This window comes from Cydia pomonella, chromosome 23 (genome assembly GCF_033807575.1).
Source record: "Cydia pomonella isolate Wapato2018A chromosome 23, ilCydPomo1, whole genome shotgun sequence".
NCBI lineage: Eukaryota > Metazoa > Arthropoda > Insecta > Lepidoptera > Tortricidae > Cydia > Cydia pomonella.
In genome coordinates this window covers 10,618,147-10,639,409 of record NC_084725.1, presented here as the reverse complement: position 1 = coordinate 10,639,409, position 21,263 = coordinate 10,618,147, and the positions used below count along the sequence as shown (strand labels likewise).

The 21,263-nt window shown below is 35.2% G+C and overlaps 2 protein-coding genes across 3 annotated transcripts; one reads left to right on the top strand and one right to left on the bottom strand.

Moving 5' to 3' along the window:
• Nucleotides 1–2,239: 2,239 nt before the first annotated feature.
• On the bottom strand, nt 2,240–8,193 carry LOC133530691 (uncharacterized). Its single transcript, XM_061868710.1, has 2 exons — nt 6,708–8,193; nt 2,240–6,159 (listed from the first exon to the last, which is right to left on the bottom strand). Exon 2 carries the CDS (start codon nt 6,140–6,142, stop codon nt 4,775–4,777), a length of 1,368 nt encoding a protein of 455 aa, XP_061724694.1. The 5' UTR covers nt 6,143–6,159; nt 6,708–8,193; the 3' UTR covers nt 2,240–4,774.
• A 4,507-nt stretch (nt 8,194–12,700) lies between these two features.
• On the top strand, nt 12,701–18,534 carry LOC133530678 (uncharacterized). Of its 2 annotated transcripts, XM_061868697.1 has the most exons (6): nt 12,701–13,631; nt 14,119–14,264; nt 14,374–14,544; nt 15,229–15,825; nt 15,909–16,065; nt 17,559–18,534. In XM_061868697.1, the coding sequence occupies exons 1-6, from the start codon at nt 13,565–13,567 to the stop codon at nt 18,041–18,043; spliced, it is 1,623 nt and encodes a 540-aa protein (XP_061724681.1). In that variant the 5' UTR covers nt 12,701–13,564; the 3' UTR covers nt 18,044–18,534. The 2 variants fall into 2 exon arrangements, 1 of the variants encoding a protein (XP_061724681.1); XR_009801359.1 differs by lacking the exon at nt 14,119–14,264.
• Nucleotides 18,535–21,263: the final 2,729 nt, after the last annotated feature.

Sequence of the window (21,263 nt, the reverse complement as noted above, 5' to 3'; positions counted from 1 at the left end):
TTCCGAGTATATTGGAGAAATAAAATTTTATTTGTCAAGTTGCAAAACTTTTATGGAAAATCCTACTTTTGCAATATAATTTTAAATGAAAATTCTTCATGGCTATTTACGGCTGCATCCATTTATAGAAACCCACATTAAACCCTAAGGCCTTAAACTTAATGACTGAAAATGGTTTTAATCTAGGTATCTAACTTTAAACGACCAACCTTCTAAGGCACAATGGTATCTGTAAAATTATAGTCTACATTGACTTGCAATTTCATCGTAAGGTATTATGAAAAATGCAAGCTGAAATAAACTTTATTTTAAGGAGATAAAGTTGGATTTATGTTGAAATCAAAGGAAAGATACGTCGTTTTGTAAGGTGTAGGTTGTTTAGTAAAATGTGGGAACGTGGGAAATATGTGTACTTCGGAAAATTATTGATACAATGAAGATTGCAGTAAGTATAATAATTATACCTACTTAGTTAAAATATGAATAAATTATGTCACAAAAGAAAGCACTGGAATTAAAAATTATCTAAAGACATAAAGCGGAGTTCAATAGACAAGTAATGTAACAAAAAAAAACAATTTACCTTCATTTCTTCCCAATCTAAACTGCTTTTGTGGACAAAACTGATTTTATCAACAGTTTCATGTACTTTTATTTATTTATATCAATTACTAGTTCAAATATATTCAATGAATACATCCACCGTAAAACTTTTAGGTTATACGTCAAATTCTAAACAAAATCTGTCATATTTGTTTACATTCTTTGTTTTTTCTATTGAACTATTCTTTTTCTTTTTTAGATACTAGTACTTATCAAAACAAGGTTGATTTTTTTCGTAACTAATGTATTTTAGTTGTCACCTGATGATTCATAAGTTTTTTGTTGTACAATCAAATTCCATTTTATGTTTTTGAAACAAACGTCCATAACGTTAAGAGGGAATACCACGTACTCATCAATACAAAAAGAGAAAATGTTTTTCACTTCTAAATATTTTCAATTCTCCATGATTTTTAGTATGTTATTGACACAATGAAAAACTAGGTTTATAGGTTTTCCTTTTTTTTCAAAATTTGCGAAACAAAAAATAACTATTTTAAAGCGAAACCTATAAACCTAGTATATATAATGCTGAAGCGATCGACATCAAAATCAAGTGATTTGTTAAGATTTAGTTAGTGGAAACCGTTTTCTCCCGAAATGGAAATTTCATAGAAAAACTACCGTTTCGTTAGGATCGCAATATCGCAAAGCTATTCTTCCCTCTTAAATGACGCGGCCTCGGCTATTCCAATATATGTGAACTTATGCATAAGGAATGTATAACTTTCTTCACAGCTCAAGACAGCCCCAGGAAGGAAGCTAAGGATATGAGCGTTTCAGAGAAATGGGAACGTGCACATTATAACTATGTATGGCTCCGGAACTATTTCCCGGAACACTTACTAATGCTAATAACTTGCTGTTACGGCACAACTTTATATTACTTTGAATACATAGAGGTACAATAATATAGGGATGAAATGGGGGAGGGAGGGACGCGGCTGAACGAGATCCACTTATGGAACTTTCAGTAGGAGAAGCAGAGTAAGCGCTATTATTATTTGTTTCAGTCTCACATTTGTTTATTACACATAACCCGACCAAATTTCGTAGACTGTTTTTGGTATATTGTGTTGTGAGGAATGTTAAAAGGTGTTTTGAATTTTGTCGCATTACATATGTTCTGTCCCTCACGGGCGCACGCGTTAAGGCATATCTATAGGATCCTACCATCTATGTTTGAATAGCTCAGCTGTTTCTTAGGCTAGTAGGCGTACGCTGTGTGCAGCGTCACATTGTGAGTGTGCTAACACTGCTAATTGATTTCGCGTCCACGATAATTATGAGGCAGATTCCCATTTAAGATTACAGTGTAATAAGCACTCATCTGCCAAACTGCAGTTCTGTTTTAGTTTATTAACTCGTCACAAAAGAAATTATTATGTTTTTATTATTCAATAGAATTATAAAAACGTTTAAGAAAGACAGAAAAGTCATGAAAGTATAAAATCACGTGGGAAATAGCCTCTTACAAAGGCTTTAACCCGCGTTGTGACCATATCTTCCGGCGCAAGTTTTGCCATATGTTTCTTTCTTTCTAATTTCCTGCCTTAACGCCAGTCTCAGTGCACGCTGTTCAAAACATAGGAATTTCTCTTGAAGCTGTACGCCGCGTATGGCGTCAAGCGGAGACCAAGTTCTGACTTTCGGAAAAACGGAAATATTTTTACTTTTACTTACACTTTAAAATGATTGTACTTACTAGGCTAGGCTAGGTCCTCAGAGATGAGCGTTTACTTATCAATTGAAGCGTTCAAGGCAAAAATAGAAGGTAAATAAATTTACTGTAAGTATTCAATGCCATTCAGATCAATTATGAGGCCTTTGGCATCGTTTTTCTAAGAAAGTATATTTAATAGATTTCGCTTGAGAACATAAAAAGGTAAAATAAAGATTTAGGCATCTAATTTCAATTTCATCCTATTGAAATTGTCCTACGAGAACGAGAGCCTCAATTCACAGAACAAGCCCCTACTTAAAATAAATTTAAGGATCAATTTAAATTCCACGACTAGGTACATTACAAATTTAAATGCGAAAACAATTTTTCACTTGACTTAACGCGTATTGGGACTGCTATCTCATAACGACATAATTCGCGAATATTCTCGAAAAATCCGTTATCCAAGCGCTAAGCATACATAAAATGCAAGTCCCATTTTAAAAATTCCTAAAAGACTTACAAGCGAATTTGAACTTTAAAACTAACGCGACTAAGTTGAATTTCAGTCGATGGATAAAATGCACCGAATTCTACAGGCTTCGATTAGGATTCTTTAATCGAGTAATGCCGTCTGCTTTCCGCGTGCCATTCAAATAAGAACCTTCTTTTTCGTGTAAGTGAACTTACTTTACTTCGGTGATTAAATTCGTTCGCCAGTTTTAGCTTTAGAACGACTTCGCAGTTACAATTGAAAATTACCGTTCAAGTTCTATTGTCGTCGCGAGGGATTTGAAACTTTATTGCCTTTGTGAAAGGGTGTGTTTTGGGTCGTGTTTGTTATAAGATGTTATCCCTTAGGCATGGGTAAGTCGGCTTAGGAAGTAGGTTTTAATTTTAATTAACCCAAGGTATTGGCGATGGGTTATCACTATCAGCGATGCTCGGCGGAACACAGGTTTCAGTTCATGTGTTTCGATGGGAGCAACAAAGGTTTTGCTTAATTAGGGAGATCGGGATAATTTGTTTATTTATTTAGTTTGTTACGGGTTTTAAGAGGCTGTCAATACCTAAAGCGCGCACACTGTCTATTTGTATCGGAGTAAATGAGATAGCACTGTCGCATGTTACTGGGCCTGGGCAAGGGAATAATAAGAAAAATATTTAAATAAAAAAAGTGGATTATTAGTGTAATATTTTACTCAATAGCGGTTTAGATATAAATGTTTTGAAATTGTGATTTAAATTGCAGACCCATAAGTCAAAACAATAAAGACATAAAACCGTTTAATTGTGATTTTAAGACCAATCTTTGCAAATATTTTCTATCGAGCCGATTTCGTTCAATCATGTATCGAGTACAACCACGGTCTTTGAAATATAATTAATATGAACATATATTTTTCTTACTTGACTAAAACAAATAGTTTTTCTTAAAAAACTGTTTAAGTAACATCAATTTCAAGGACATTGGGTGTTGACAGCCTCTTAAGACTTTTAAGGGTGTTGTCTCTTGTGACAGGAAAGGTCTTTTAAGAGGAAAGCAAACTACACTTTAGCCTAATAGCCCGGTAAAGACACGGATTTGGAAACCATTAAATTGTAATAGGTCTAAGAATATTTCATTTATTTTATTCTCTTTCTGTAACTTTGCATCGGCAAGTCAGTTTATAGAAGAGATTTTGCACAAATAAGGTCCGATTTTCATCCAGTAATAATAAATATTGTTATTAAAGCATATAACGTTAACGACATTTTAGGTTTAAAATCAGGCTTTTGGACAGAGTTATCTTTGATAACTATAAGGAACAAAGTGTTTGTATCGCTTAGCCTTATAAATTCAGACAAGGTACAATAAAATACAATACAAATAGGTATTCTTTATTGCTGACCAATATCAAGAAAAACATGAGATACTAATTAAACTATACAGCGTATTTTTATTGAATTCTGTTAACGCCGGGGTAAGTATGTTTAAGGAAATTAAATGTCATAGTTAATTTTCAAATATAAGAAATATTTTTTTTTTTTATAAAAAGTAATTAAATGTTGCATATGGGGTTGTTGTAACACGGGCATAACATTTAATTCAACTAAACAATTGAAAATTGTGACATATCAATGTCATTTCGAACAACAATCGTCCGAGATAGTACTTATGATTAAGAGCAAAAGTATTCAACTCGTACTAAACACTAATCAACACATAAACAGGCTCGTAAGGCAAGTGTATAAGCTCGTAAGGGCCCTTTAAGATGAAAATAAATGATTGATTATCTCTGAGATGGAGTTAATTAGAATACCGGTGTCATTGAGAAAGTTACTTAATTTAAGCTGAAGGAATGCATCCTTGAAATTAACGAAAAAAAAACACGGTGTATATTTAGGTTTATTTATTTAGTTTGTAACGGGTCTTAAGAGGCTGTCAATACCTAAAGCGCGCACACTGTATATTTGTATCGGAGTGAATTATAAAAACATAAAAAATGAACATAAAAAAATAGTTTCTTATATTATATTTCTATGTGAAACTACACATCGATAACCGGTTTTGTTATAATTTATGAGCTTTTTCTCGAAAACATAATAGTCTAGGTCTTGTTCAAAATTATCTAAACACTGGTTTTTCTCCAAACCCTCCTGTGAAATCATAGTAATCAATTTATCTATTATTTCTTCCAGTAAAAGATCTTCACGGAGAATCCTGTCTTCCTCCACTTTAACGGCGTCAAACATCTTTTTCCATTGTTCAACAGTGCAACCTTTTAAGGCATCGATTAATCTTCCTCCATCCTTTCCTTTGGATCCACCTTCTAGTGCTTTCTTATAAATATCTTGCATATGTTTTGTTAAAGGTGCAATCACACTTAAATTTGGGAAGCCTTTTTGTTTACGCAACACTTCGTGTCCGTGCGACTTTAAAATCTCTTCCAAAATTACTCCTCTTTCTTTCGTGAATTTATCCACGAGTGTCATTAATTCAGCTTTATGCATATTTTCTGCAAAAGGAACGTTATTTACGTATAACCAATCTTTTATTTCATCCTTGCTGTTAAATGCATTAGGAAACTGATAATCATCCACTTCTTTATTTGTCTTTTCTTCAACTACCACGACTGAGTTCTTCGGCAGCAACGGCATCAATTCATCTTTAAGCCACACATACAAATCGACTCCTGGAACTGTCGGATACATATATGTCCCCGCTTTAATTAACGAGTTTTCTGTAATTGCTGCAATGCACCATTTACGAACTTGTTTTTTGGGAATGTTCTCATGGTTGGGGTAAATATTGTTATAAAATTCTTCTATATAAACTACGTCTCTGTTCTCTGATCTATATTGTTTTAACTTTTTGAAATATCTATATCTATCTGCGACTCTTTTCGGACGCTCAATAAGGAGGTTTTTTTTCGTTCCTGGGAGGTTTCTCCAAATAAATCCGTGATTTTTGAGATAATAATTAAGAGTATCGCTGTCACAACATATAGTTTTGAGTTCCAGATCGACAATGAGTTTTTCCATTGTGGGGATTTCTTGTTTCTCAACGTAGTGTTCTATTAGGAATTCTCTGATGTCCATGTAAGAAAATTTGTTCTGATCTTCGTTGACTAACATTTGCTTCTGCAGGTAAAATTTCCGAAGATGTTTAAATTCCCGGGTCTTCATAGTTTCTACTCGATCACTGAGTTTATTATAAATGTTTTCATTTATATCGAGAAGAGCAGCATTAGGGGCAACGGTCAATTTTATAGGCATTTTGGTAAACTTTGATATTTGTTCTGCCATCTTTAGTTTCATTCGCAAATCAACCAAATGCGCGTCTTTTACCATTTGATCCATATGAGTTAGTTGAACTTTTTTTGTATAATTCATTTTAGTCTTGTTCTAACCTGAGAAAATAAAAAAATACGGTATAATATTATAAAATATTGGAAGAATAAGTGGACGAATAGGCCGAAAATCGAATAGTCGCCTAAAATTCGTGGCATCTCTAATAAATACCTAGTAATCATTATTACTAAAACTTTTTTTACCAAGGTGAAATTACAACAGTCATACACGCGCACACGTACACGGACGTACGTATGGTACGATTGAAGGTATGGATATTTTTTTGTTTAAATGTTAACAAAACATTGCATGGTATCTCATAATATTATAATGGCCTGCGAGCGAGTGCTTGCTTGCGGCTGGAGCACCGTCGCATTTTTATCACTTGTCACTATGCCTGTCACTTTCGCACTCACATACTTGTTAGAACGTGACAGGCATAGTGACAAATGATAAAAATGTAACCGTGATACAGCCGATGATGGTTTGTTATGAATAACATCATCAATTTATTCCATTATAAAGGAATTTTCCATACAAAAAACATTTAAATACAACAAACACCACGTTATGGAGATAAAATAAACAATTAAACACAGAATCTCACCTAATTAGTCCGTAATAAGACAACAGGGCGTAGAAACGCAGGTCCACCATGAAACAGCGCTGGGCGCAGACTAAACTGAGATGGCAGTTGGCGTCGCGTCGATCGTTCAATATGCGGGGGTGAAGGCGGGGCAGGGGGCGGAGCAGAGCGAGGTTAGGGTTCGCCGGTCGAACAAGCCAATCCGATCGAACGTGTTACGTGTTAGCTGCCGTTCTCGCGTCGCGCGTTCATTTCACATTTTTGACCGCAACTACGCATATAATTTGTAATAATTTTATGTGACGTTTCTATTGATAGCGGTGAGCAATAAAAATACTATTTCTGCTGTATTTTAGGTAAAACAAAACCACCTTCTCCAGTCTACAATAACAATTAACTCAATTAAGTATACCTATTGACTTATAAATATAAAATTTGTCGCCCAATCTCTGAATCACAATATGTTGTCCTCAACCGAACGAACCCGCTACCAATAACTCACACGCACAACGCGTCATATACCACAGTTATTAGAACTATAAATCTGAGTTAGACCACGGGTTATTAACCCCTGAATAGGGGTATTTAGAAACGCCTTAAGCGACATCTTTTGACGAAGACGTTTGCGACTTTTTGTAGTTAATAAATATATTTGAAAACGTCTTAAGTGCCATCTTTTGAAGAAGAAACTTACGCCCTGTTTAGTACAGCAATATAATGCTGAAATGGTTCTGGGGATTTACTAGGGTTTTGTATGTTTGTAAAGATGAAAGAAAAATGATGTTTAAATTTTACTGATAACATCAATTCTTAAAATTTACGAATTGCTTTTTGGTGAAGGAAAAACATCGCAAGGAAACCGGTTAACAACTACGGCTATGAAGGTATTATACAGTGTGTCCCTAGCCATTGGACAAAGCCGAAATGTACATATGCATTAGGGTATTTAGAACCAGTGTACAAAGTATCATAACAACCGGTGTAGCGGTTTCGAAGAAATTAACAAATTACCATTTTTTACTTTGGAGCAGCCTGTATGTGTTAGTAGCTCCTAAGGTAATACCTTAAAGAATAGGATGGAACCTTCTTCGACCTTTTTGATTATCTTTTTTATTTAGGACACTAATAAGCTTCTGACTTTTGAAAAACGTGGTCTTTATCAAATATTTCGAACAAATTGTCAAAAACACTGCCAAAGATTAACACAGTGTGTTTCTTTTTGTTGTCGATTATTGCAAATAACTTTTGGACGAAAAAAATATTTTTTATCTTTTGTTCTAATTAAAAAAATAGTAACGTCAGGGCATTCCTGAGAAGTCACCCTACGTGGGATTTCAGGGTTTGTCCAATGGCTATGGTCACCCTGTATAAGTGTATTATGTCATCGTTATACCCGTTTTTAATGAAAACGCATTTTCCCAAGTTAAATCTCGTTTCCCGTATCTCCGCAGTGAAAACGCGTTTTCACTAAAAACTGAATTTTACAGTATGGTGATCAAAAAACTTAGGCCCGAAAACAATCGTTTGCGCTACGACAACGAAACGCTGTGTCTCTATCGCACTAATATGGAAGAGTGATAGAGAAACAGATAGATACCAAAGATAATTTGAAATAGAGGTGTCAATTCAAAGAAAACTTTGTGGCCACATAAATTTATTGCCATCTTTCGACACATGATTAAAACTTTTAGAACGCCATTTGACTTTGATCCTTAAATATTATTTTACTGATGTGTAAAATTTATTAGATATCAAAAAGTGGCGCCATCTAATAGATCAAAGGCCAAAGGTATGGCAGCATCGTTTCGAGCGATGGCGCCATAACCTTTAGGTTGTGCCCGGTAAGATGGTGCCACTTTATGATATTTAACAAATTTAACGCATATCAGTGAAAAAATAAGGATCAAAGTCAAAGGCGTTCTAAAAGTTTCAATCATGTGTAGAAAGATGGCAGTAAATTTATGTGGCTACAATGTTTTCTTTGACATTATACCTCTATTTCAAATTCTCTTTATAGGTACTAATCACTAACAGGGCAAGTTGAAAGCTTGTAATAAATACTAGGCTCCCATTCTCTTCACACGCCCGTTTCCACGTCACCGAAAAGGCCTTCAAGTTGGCTAAGCATGTTACCCTGAGGTGAGGGTAGTTGTAACTTTGTTATGGAGTTTTAGAAATTTGACTTGACTGTTTCGGGCAAGTTTGCGAGTTTAAGCTGGTTTGGAGGGTTATGTATTTTGTTAATTAAATAATAAACATGTATAGGGAATGTATACAGGGTGTCTCCCATCATGAGGCTTTAAATGCTGGGCTCGATTCTACTCGCTGATTGAGTGAGTGAGCTGAGCGAGTGATTCTTTTGGTTATTTCATACATTTCGGCTGATCAGATGTCGATGTTTTCTATTGATAACCGATTATGTGGTTTGCTCGAGTGCAGCCCACGGTTGGTGTCGAATCACTATTGACGCGCCCGAAATGTCAGACGAGGATCGTCTGCCATGACCCATGACGTCGTCTTCAGTGTTTTTATGTATTAAATCCTTTATTTAATTATGAATGGTGTTTTTAGCTAGAAGCCAACAATTTTGTCGTGATTTCGGGGTTGGTTCCATAGTAAAAGTAGCTCGATTTAGCGAGTTGAATCGAACTCTGCATTTAAAGCCCCATGGTGTGAGACATACTGTATACAAGGTGAACTACGAGTATATGTACCTTCAGTCGGGTATAGCAGTCACATTATATACATATATTATTTCAATTACAGTTTTATGTTTTGAAAAAATTCAATGTATATACATATAATCTGATCTAGTAGAAGTAATTACTAACAAACTTTATGGACCTATTTTAACCTGAAATAAATGAATTGATTGATTGATTGATTTGAAGACCCGCGTTAAAAATGCACACTAGTAGTACATATAGACGCTACCCAAAAGTTGTCTGGAAGAGCTCGCTCTTAAGCGATAAGACCGCCTGTTTTTACCTCTATCCAACTGTCTGTGTTTATATTTCTGTATAGGTATTGTAAACTGGGCTATAACCGCGAAAATCGAAGTTCGTCAATTGCGGACATTTTTCTCTGTCACTCTAATTACGTCTTAGTGAGAGTAAAAGAGAAAGATCCCCGCAATTTGCGAATTTCGGTTTTCGCGGTAGGCCCCCTGTAATCAGTGTTGGCCGAACCGTAAACAGTAACGGACGGTTACAGTTTACAGTTCAATTTGTAATGGTTAATGTTCAATTCTAATTAACCTTCGGCCAACAGTGATTGTATTATATCTAATAGGCGAACTGAGACCTTTGCGTAATCATGCTAGGCATACTAGGCTTAATCTCACGGCACTAAGCTTAATCGGCACCTGATCGAATTTCCCTAGCATTCTCAAGGGACTGCCTGGCTAGTGCTGTTAACAAGCTAACTTAGTCTGCCTGTATGGCATGTGTCCTTAGTACCTACACACGGTGTTTCACGAGGAAACCGAAAGATTTTAATAGTGTATTCCTGATCATATTTACAGACCATAATATCCTATATCGCCAAGACGAGCCAAGCGAAGTGCGAGGACACTACCTACCTTTTTTCGAAGCCCTTCATCGTGCGCCATACGATTAAATAAAACAAAATTCTCCTCTCCTTCTTCCTCTTGCCCTTATCCCACGTTATGTGGGGTCGGCACAACATGTTCTTCTCTTCCATTCTCCTCTATCTTTCGTCACCTCAGCACTCACTCCTTTCTTTCTCATATCCTCTTTCACACAATCCATCCATCGTTTTTTGGGTCTACCATCCGCTCTCCGTCCATCAACAAAATTCTCCTATTACCTATTAAACATAAAGTTTCACTTACATAGCTCTTATACTTTAGATTTTATTGATGGCATATTAATATCTATCGAATACGTGGAATGAACGTGCAAGCATATCTTTAAACGAAATTGGAAGGTTTGTCTTCAAAAAAGTAGTTAATTTTTAAACGGTCTGCAATATGCCTGTAATACATCTGAATATAGAGGCGTCTATAGGTTTCGGTGAGCACATCAGGCGGGGTGCATGCTTGTTTGCCAATTTGAACGAAAGACGACTTGTAGGCCAATTCGAACGTACACTGATATTAGAATGGCATCTATCTGATGTCAATCAGTAATCGTGCATTTCGCTCTTTTAATTGTCCGTATAAGAATTGGCGCGGGTGAGATGCACGATATCCAAATAACATGATTTAAATTTCAAATTTCAATCGGATCTCCGCTACACTACGTTCTAATTTGACTGTTAGATAAACTTTCTATAATCTATTTTTATGTCAGAACTAGATGAAACTTAGAAGTATCCGAACCTAAAGATGTTGATACCCAGGAATTCTCCAGAGGGCTAGTTCGTAATAATTTGTGAACAGGATTCTCCCACAGGGGCCGTATTATTTATTTAGGTAGCCAGCGTATTCGTGGTAATTTTAAACGCATGAAAGCGTTGACGGTCTAAAGTCCCATTTAGACGGCTCAAGAAATTGCATGCGATTTACGTTACATTGCGGTATGTGGTCGATCGACTGAATTCATTGTACTCTATTATAATTTTACTAAACTAAATTAATAACTAGCCCCTAGCCGCTTACTTAGGCCCTTCGGGCATTGTATCAAGGACGTTGGCGGCATTTCCTAGTTGTATCGCAATACTGATACGTTGTGCGAGGAAGCTGCCAGCTCCTCGGTCACAACATATCTAATAAAAGTAAAATCCGAATAACTAAAACGTGAACGTATCTCTTTCCTGTATATTGGAAAATAAACTGACTTAGTCATAAGACGCAAGCACGAACTAAATGAGTTGCACGAACTACGTAATAGTATCTCGTAACAGTGTAATCTCGGGCATATGAAGCGGCGTTTCATGATATGCCTAGGAATTTAACGATCTGGCGGATTTAACGATCTGCCGTTGACATATATAATTATACATGTCGTGCGCACATTCAGACAAAAAAGGTTTCCGTTCAGGCTACAGCTGTTCCAGCTAAAGCCAATTGACTTCCGATCGAGTTGCCCTGGTATCCCCCAGAGACTCGTACTAATTCGTTAACAAGGTTCCAGCAAGCTGTGTAGTTGTGCTTAACAAGATATTTATAAAACCCCAGCCATAGCTACTTTAATAAGTCAATCATTACTCGGTCGCGCTCGGCTCATGACTGTGCCGAATAGAAGATAAGACGTAATGTAAGAAAAAATGTCATACGTCTCAAGTGTTGGAGAAAATGGAGACGGAAAAACATCGGTTATTTTATACAGGCCAATTCTAAAGTACATTGATATGTTATTAAAAATTAAAACTACTATCATTTCGCGCTCTAGACCAAACCATATCTTTAGTTAAAGCCAATCGAGTTCAGATCGAGTTGCCCTAATACCCCCCGGAGGCTACTAATTCGTTAACAAGGTTCGACCGACTGGGTTCCTAACTAATGTGACGTGTCTTCGAACGTTAACTTATGCGTTAGCGTTATTACGTGCTTCGGCGATGGCAGAGTACAATGAGTACTAGGTCAATCTTAAACTTCCTTGCCGTATTCGGCAATGGAGACCCCTTACCACATGTAATAAAAAAATATTTGTTAAAATTTGAACTTTAACAGTTGTCAATAGAGTTGAATATCATATCCGCCATATATGGCTTCGTATGCGGTAAAGGGTAAGGGGCTCCCCGTGGTTTACATCGATTTTTGACTAGTTTTGAGTCGTTACTCCTACATTTGTACTGTAGATAGAATTCTAAGACAAACGGCTATCGGTCCTTTAATCTTTTATCTCCATTCTGGTTTGCCGGATTTTGAAAGAAATGAACACTTATTTTTTTAAACATTGTCTAAAAAAACACTTTTTTGGTTACTTTCGTCTTCGCAAGTGGTCAAGAATTTTAATTTTAAACGTTATGGCCAGTAAACTAGTTTTTTGGCCTAACATTGTTCAACTTTGATGCCAAATATCTCGAAGACAGTAAGCTTTGAAGTACACTGAAAAAATATATTTTTAACCGAGGACCTTTTTGGCTCGGTTAAATTCATATCGGTAATTTTTAATAAGACTTAACTAAAAATCTTTAAGTGAACTTGGCATGGAGTAGACTTGTGAATATTGTTAAATATTCTTAGCTAAAAACAAATAAAACACAAGTCATTTCCAAATAACTTAATTTGTAAATTCAAACATTTTTGAACTTGATTCGAAACTACTAAGTCGTTTTGTCAACACACAATAAGCATGCTGTTGTTGATAAACAAGTATTTCAATCGGTTGCTTTTTACAAACACTTTTATTTCAAACTAAATGAGTTAACTCATTTGATTCTAAACTGAGTGTTTATTGATTTTAATCGAATAATATTCGTTTCATTTTTACAAACCATCTTATTTATCAATACATGAATTAACTTATTTAATTTCAGTCAAGTTCCTCATTTCCTTTTAAATAAATAAATTTAATCGCTTAGTCCTAGCAAACTACCTTATTTAATAGCAACCGGCTAGTGTCATTTAAATTAGTAGAGTAGTTAATCGGTAGAAAACAACCGAGACACTTATTTCAAAACAGCACAACACATCGATTATTTCGTTCATTTTTCTCGTTCACTCGTTCATTTGTCCGTCAAACCCCGCCCGTGTCTCATGTGCTCGCTACGTGCTCGGACATACAAACTTACCCGCTAGGACGCCTTTTATTATTTTATATTCTAGTTCATCTATGCGTGCTCGCGTAAAATAGGCTAGAAAAGTGTGTGTAAAATAAGATTAAAGTGTGGTGGTGCAGATAAAGTAAAAGACAAGACAGTAAAACACAAGAAGTCCCGGGACTTGCCCCATAAAGTGCACCCCGACCAAAATGGATGAGGAGGTCCGAAATTTATTAAAGGCGTGGAATCTCGATGCTTATATAGAAGTATTCAAAGGTAAGTACTTTCTTTGTTTTTTCATCTTAGGTAAGCCTTAACATTTGTTGTTACAACTAGCGACACGAATCACGAGTTCTGACCTTGAATGCGCAAAATACACTTTTCATACATCGTCCATCGTTTTAGTACTGCGCATATTCCCTCCACTCCAACGGTCAAAACTATCGCGCCGCTAGTTGTATTCAATTGTGGCCATGCGTAGAATTCTCCCGGTAGAACTTACTAGAAAGACGCATGTCCGGGAGCATCGTCATTTGTTTATATTTCTGAGAAGACGACTAGTCGTGTGTGGCGTAGAGGTGAGATGATCTGACTGCCAACCCACGGGTCGCGTGTTCGGTCCCCGCACGTTGTAAACGTGGGCTTAAATTAACATAAATATAACTCAAGTCTTACTGCTGTCGCCAGGGCAGAGGGGCGGGGGGGCGCCGGGTTCCGACGAGCTAAATAAGATATTCTTCTAATTTTATAATTTATATTGCAGATAATGAGATAACATCTTTATCACTGCCCCTATTAGGGGAGGCAGAAACAAAAGATTTGATTCCTAAAGTGGGGCCGAGGTCAATATTTTTAAGAAATTTGGAAATATATAAAAAGACTATGCACCCGGACTGCCAAAATTCAACTGTAAGTTGGTGCCTTACCTTGGAAAAGGTTTGGTGTTGCCTGTGTTTTATTTTGCATTCAAGCTTTGCAGTCTTTTATTTCCCTACATTTTGAATGCTTTAATTTGCAGGCATGTGAAGATTTGGATATATCTATAACAGATCTACTGCATTATCCGCTTGAAAATCAAGCGGGAACAAGCACACCTACACCGAAATCTCCTATTCAAATCACTTCGAGTTTACCGAACCCAACTTTGACAATAGCAGTTCCTGCTGACAGCCAAATAATTGATGTATATGTATGTATTTTTATCTTTTCTTTTGCATATTTCAGTATGATAAATGTAAACTTTTGAGTGACTAAATATCACAATGACTATTTTACAGGGATGTACATGAATATTCCTCAAAACTGAAATGTTTAATTTAATTACCATGAAATATTTTCATTAGTGAGCACAAATCAAACAAATCTTGTGGAGACGACTCAATGATGAAGATGATTACTTTAATTTATTTTATGTTGACCTAGTGTGATTCATGAAATGAGAATTGATAAATCCCTGTAGTATAGTTGTATAGAATTATGATGTTGGTTGTTAATTTTATTATGTACCTGGGTCAGGCTGGCAATTTTTGTACTTTTTCCTTTTGGTTTTAGCCAAATAATTATATGCTAAGACTAGCGTTTGCTCGCGACTTCGCCCGCGTAGAATACCTTTTTAAACACTGAGATAGTTTATCCAATTCAATACATTATTGTTTCTTCAAACAAATTTCAATACCCACATTTCACCCCCCGTTAGGGAATGAATTTTTCAAAATCCTTTCTTAGCGGATGCCTACGACATAATAGCTATGTGTATGCCAAATTCCAGCCCAATCCGTCCAGTGGTTTGAGCTGTGCGTTGATGGATCAGTCAGTCAGTCACCTAAGCCTTTTATTGATTGTATGTTACTGAGTTCAAATTTTTTTTTTTCAGGATTTAAAATTGCTATTAAGTAGCAGTCTAGAAGGAAAAGGCCTTCTTAATTTGGACAATAACATCCCATTAGAAAACGCATCACGACAAAGATTGGTTAGATTAATTGGTACAGCAATATTAAGGGACACTCCAGATAAATTGATTAGAACTACCGTTTATGCCAATTGGGCCAGAGAAATAGTACGAGTATTTCCATGTGAAAAACCATCTGTGTACTTTCACAGTAAAATTGTAGAGTCTACACGTGGCCTTATCACCAGATTGGCTGGCAAGTTGCCTGATCAAATACATAATTTGAAAAGGAAATATCGGGAATCCGGTGTAATTGAAAAACGCAGACGAATTTCAAGATCCTCTGATACATCAAACCCATCTTCACCATTGCTACGCTTACCTGAAGAATACATTCTAGAACAAGAGGAAGATATCCCTGATGCCATTTTATGGCTGAAAAATTCCAGTGAGCCTTGGTCAACCGTTTTACAAAAGTGGACAGAGACAACCCGAACTCGCTTAAACCTTTCCAAAGAATTATCCATATCTCAATATTTTAAGGAGTACCCGGCTTTGAAGAAAGCAACTGGATATGTATTAGTAAGTATCTAGGTATATAAAAAAAAGTACCTTAAAGTTAAATTGAAGTTATTTTTTGACTAACATTATGACTTTGTTCTCAGCTGGAAAAAGACTTTGAAGAGTTATATGCTGGGAAGTATACAGATATTGTTGAGAGTTTTGCTCCTTTAAAAGAAAAAATTTTTAAACTGGCCGAGAAGAAAAACAATGCTCACAGCAAGGATACAACTCTAAATGAACTTCTCAGTTTGAAAGATTGTAAGTATATCTACACTATTTATTTTCGTGTAGGGTGCAAAATGTCCATTTTCATTACAAACATTTTGGAAAAAAGTTTTGTTTATACATCTTTATTACATTTTCTTAAACCTTATTAAAAAAAAATATTTGTTTTTAAGCTAAAAACATGTAAAGAATAATTTGTAAAAAATATGTATACAACATAAAAACTAAAAAAATATGTATAAAAAGTAATTATATTTTTTTAACATGTATAAAAATGTAAAAAAGCATTATTTTTTTGAAGAATGTATAAAGAAATGTAAAAAATAGTCTTTCTTTAATATTAAGAAAAATGCATTTTAAAAATTAACGTTTTTGTTTTAAAAAATATTTATGCTTGTTCGATTCATATTTAAATGCTTGTTCTGTTCATATTTAAGTCATTTTACGATTTGGAAATTTTGCAACTTGGACATTTGCTCGCGTTATATAGCCAATGTGTTAATCCAGGACCTTATCTGGGTGAATCAACTTTTTTTGTTTTGTTATCCTGTCCCGTTGTCCAAGGGACAACAGTGGCACAGTTTGTTTGAAGAAACGTTGTATGCCGTTCTATTAACATGCTTAGTAGGGGGCCCATTATGGACATTGGTTATAACGACAACAAAAACGCAAGTTTGATACATTTAAGTACCATAAAACCAGTATTTCAATGAACTTTTGTCCCCTGGACAACTAATCGTAACCATGGCAACGAGTGACGCTAAAAAGTTGATTCTCCCATCTATCTACTTACCAAATTTCATCCAAATCCGTTCAGCCGTTTAGGCGTGAAAGCGGAACAAACGACCAAACATCCATCCATACTTTCGCATTTATAATATTAGTTAATTAGTATGATTATTTTGCCTATCTTAAGCTGTTAAAATACGTTTATTTTCTGTATATACAGGGTGTCCCAAAACTCGACGTCAACCTTTTTGAGTGCTGATAGGCTAGGTCATGACTAACCAGAATATCACAATATGACCTTAATAAAAAAATCGTTAGTTTTCGAGATATTCGCATTTTTATTTTTAGATTTTGTATGAAAAACATCTTTGTTGGACTTTGAGGACAGTTTGTAAAAAAAAACATAATACAATTAAGTCAGCCAGATACAACAAAAACTTCCTCATTTTATCAGCTTTCCAAAATAGTACATTACGATACAAGTGCGAAAAATAGGAAATTCGAAACGAGTGGCGATAAATTAAAACACGACCGAAGGGAGTGTTTTAAATCGACACGAGTTGCGAATTACCTATTCGCACATGTATCGTACAACGTTTTACAGTACATATGGCCCTTTAAATGTTCGACACAGTAACGTAATATGCTACTTCTCGCACTAGTGCTATAAAGTAGCCCCATATGTACTGTAAATGTAATAAGAGTTAGAAAAATTGAAAGTAATTATACCAAAATTAACGATTTCGTTTATTTTAATATTGGGACACTGCAGTGCTAAGAAAAACTTTTTGTTTCAGCATCGGAAGAGAGCTCCAACATTGCTTGCATGTTATTAATCCCTACACTTTTGGCTGTAACAAGTATACGGTTAAAAAACTGTCAAAAAAAAGTCTGGCGGCCATCGAAAGCCGAAGTCAGGGAAGGATTCATCACACACGTGAAAAATGATTGCGATGTGAGGTCAGTTATAAATGCTAGGAGAGAAAAATTTAGGCAATGGGGTCTTACAGTACAACCCTTCATTATAATCGTGGGTACATCTCTTGACACGATTAAATCTTATTTTCTAATTATCGATGAAGTGTGGTACGATCTTCCTAACATTTTGTCTGTTGTTAGTGCATGTTTTAAATTGATCTGGGTAGTCAATGCCCAATATTCAGCAGAGTGTCTTAGTACGTGGATGTTCATTCAGCGCGCGTATTTTAAGCTTAATACTAAATTTGATACTCAATCAACATCAGCTCATACCCTGTTGGGAGAGCTGGGCATTGATATATGATATACTTACATAAAGAGTTTTAATATTCAAAAAGAAGAAAACCTATTTTTAATTGCTTAATACACTTCAGCAGTTAAGGAAAGATTTGTTTGTTGTAAGCGTTTAGTATTACTTTTTTTTTAACATAATGGTTATTTGTTTTATCTGTAGATATGCCGTAGATATAAAGGCATTTAGGAATCATTTAAAATTTAAACACAGTAACCGCACTATAGCGACATATGAGTGCTGCGAAGATGACTGTAGGAGGTCATTTCAAATATATAGTTCTTTTAAAAGGCACTTAGAGAAATGTCATGTATCTAAAGAACAATGCTTGCAGACATCTAATATTGTAGAAAATAACGATTTCAATTCGCACGAATTGCCGCCATCAGACAATGTTTTAAATCAAAGCAATGTAAACATACCCTCATGTTCGGTTTCTTCTGAATTGTCATACTCTTTACAACAAACAAGCTCAATCGATAACGTTATTTCCACATTTATAGCATCACTTTATGGGCAGCAATGTATTATTGCTGCCCAGAAATGTAATTCAAAGCATTGTTAATAATCTAAGTGACTGTCTAACTTCATTGGTCCCAGTAATAGAACAGAGTGTCAATAAGGTTTTGGTTGAACATTCAATCAGTTCGACTGGTATTTTAAAGAATTTAACTAATGAAGTACAGACTGCAGTAACATCTTCATTAAACAATTTTTTGACCGAACGTAAACGTTTGAATTATTTTTTTGAAAAAGGGTCTTACATTAAACCTCACCCTGTGTGTATTGGACAACGGCTTACTGCAGTGAAAAGTCAAGGAATAACACGTTTGCAACCTGTAGACTGCCATGAACAATTTATTCCTCTAAGAGAAACTCTAAAAAAATTTTTATCTCTAAATAATGTATTATCTGAAATGTTACAGTACATTGAAAGTTTAAATTTAAAACAGGAAAAAGAAAATTTTATTCAAGGTACATATTGGAAAGAGAGAATGAATCACCATGACGACAGGACAGTGATTCCTTTATTTATGTATTTTGATGACTATGAGACCGGAAACGTTCTTGGGAGCCATGCTGGTGTACATAAATTGGGGGCAGTTTATGTTTCTATTCCATGTCTTCCTCCCTGGCGCTCTTCTGCTCTTTCCAATATATTCTTAGTTTTATTATTTCATTCATCGGACAGGATTTCTTTTGGTAATCACATTATATTTCGTCCAGTTATAAACGAATTGAATTATTTAAGTGAAATTGGTATATCCATAGACATTCCAACTTACAAAGGAAATATCTACTTTGAACTTGGTTTGATTCTGGGTGATAATTTAGGGTTACATTCAATGCTAGGACTTGTGGAAAGCTTCTCAGCTAACTATTCATGTAGGGTATGTAAAGTAACTAAAACTGATCTAAAGAAACAGTGCTTTGAAGATGAGACTCAGCTACGCAATAACGATATGTATATTGCAGATTTGGCTTTGGGTAATGCAACTTTGACAGGTGTTAAAGAAAGATGCGTTTTTCTAGACGTTAAATACTTTGATATGTTTCAGCAGGTTGGGGTTGACATAATGCATGATGTTCTGGAAGGTGTAGCAAAATATTTATTAAGTTTTATGTTATTAGAGTACACTCGGAGGCTTAATTTGTTTTCTTTATCTGTTCTTAATGACAAAATGTCATCAATGGACTTTGGACCAGATTCTAAAAATAGACCATGTTCGATAGAAAAAGATCATCTGATTCGGGGTACATTACGTTTATCTTCAGGGGAGATGTTAACTCTTTTACGATTCCTGGGAATAATGATTGGAGATTTCGTGCCGAGAGAAGACTTTATTTGGATTTTATATGTAAAATTGAGAAAAATTCTTGACATAATTCTTAGTGCAAAAATTACAGTCGGCACAGAAGATTTGTTACAAGTATTGATAGGTGAATTTAATGAGCTATATATAAAAATAACCAAAGACAGTCTAAAACCAAAATTTCATAATATGATTCATTATCACTCTGCTCTTGTAAAATACGGACCTATTTCTTCATTATGGTCAATGCGATTTGAAGGTAAACATAGACATTCAAAAATGGCTGCGAAAGCATCATGCAATCGTGTTAACCCGACTTTAACTTTGGCTATGAGACATCAACTTCAACTAAATGAAATATTTCACCGTGGCAGTCTAAGTGATGTTCTAAAAGTAGAACCTAAGAAGAAAGTTTCGCAGTCAGCCACAAAGATTGTTCAATCAAAATTACATTTAGATTCTTCCAAATCATTAATAAGTGTGAATTGGGCTATGTATTCATCTGTACGTTATGACATAGGGTGTATACTTGTACATAGCGTAAACGATGATGAGTATCTTTACAATTTCTTAATTGTGAACCAAATTTACCTATACGACGTAAATCAGTTAATTTTTTCGGGTACGTTGTTAGATACTGTTGAGTTTGATGATCATTATTATGCATACCATGTCAAAACTCCTGACCAAGTTGTCTATTGCACTGTATTTTATGAATCCTTACTTTCACCGATTCCAAATGCTAAGAGTGTTTCACTATATGGTAAACAGTACATAGTTTTGAGAAGTCCCTTGTAATTTTTTTTTTATTGTATTGTTAGAGATGTAAAAAATATTTTTATCACCAGTGATAAGTTTCAAGACACCAAATGTCTTATAACCTGCTGAATTTTGATCCGTGGTATCCGGTAATATGTACGTGGTATCGTACGTACGTGTTTGTTGTCCTGAAATCTATCAAATAAAATGGCTTTGTCAGCTGATCCCAAAAATATAGTACATGAATGCATTACAGCTACTGGTATTCTATAAATCAATCAGCAAATGTTAAAACATGCTAAGTTTGGACTATTCGAGGTAGAAAAAGATTGAAAGCATAAGATGTAAAAGCTAAAGAAGTTTCGGTGGTTTGGATATGAGGATATTTCAAGTCGTTTGTATTATATATACTTTATAAAAATGCCTTCAACCATTTTCTACCTAGAGCAGTCCAAACTTGGCATGTTTTAACATTTGCTGTTTGATTTATATAATACCGATAGCTGTAATGCATTAATGTACTATGTGATTGGGATCGACAAAGCCATTTAATTTAATAGGTTTCAGAACTACAAATTTCAAAATTACATACAAAAAAGAAGACATTAGGTATATATTGACAAGCAAGCGGCGCAGGCGCAGAGAGTTTGGGCACGTTA

What these genes read in the sequence shown, in the direction of transcription:
- LOC133530691 (XM_061868710.1), bottom strand. Translation starts at nt 6,142, where the DNA reads ATGAATTATACAAAAAAAGTTCAACTAACTCATATGGATCAAATGGTA.
- LOC133530678 (XM_061868697.1), top strand. Translation starts at nt 13,565, where the DNA reads ATGGATGAGGAGGTCCGAAATTTATTAAAGGCGTGGAATCTCGATGCT. An exon ending in TTATATAGAAGTATTCAAAG is followed by an intron (nt 13,632 to 14,118) that starts GTAAGTACTTTC and finishes TTTATATTGCAG; the next exon opens with ATAATGAGATAACATCTTTA. An exon ending in CGGACTGCCAAAATTCAACT is followed by an intron (nt 14,265 to 14,373) that starts GTAAGTTGGTGC and finishes TTTAATTTGCAG; the next exon opens with GCATGTGAAGATTTGGATAT.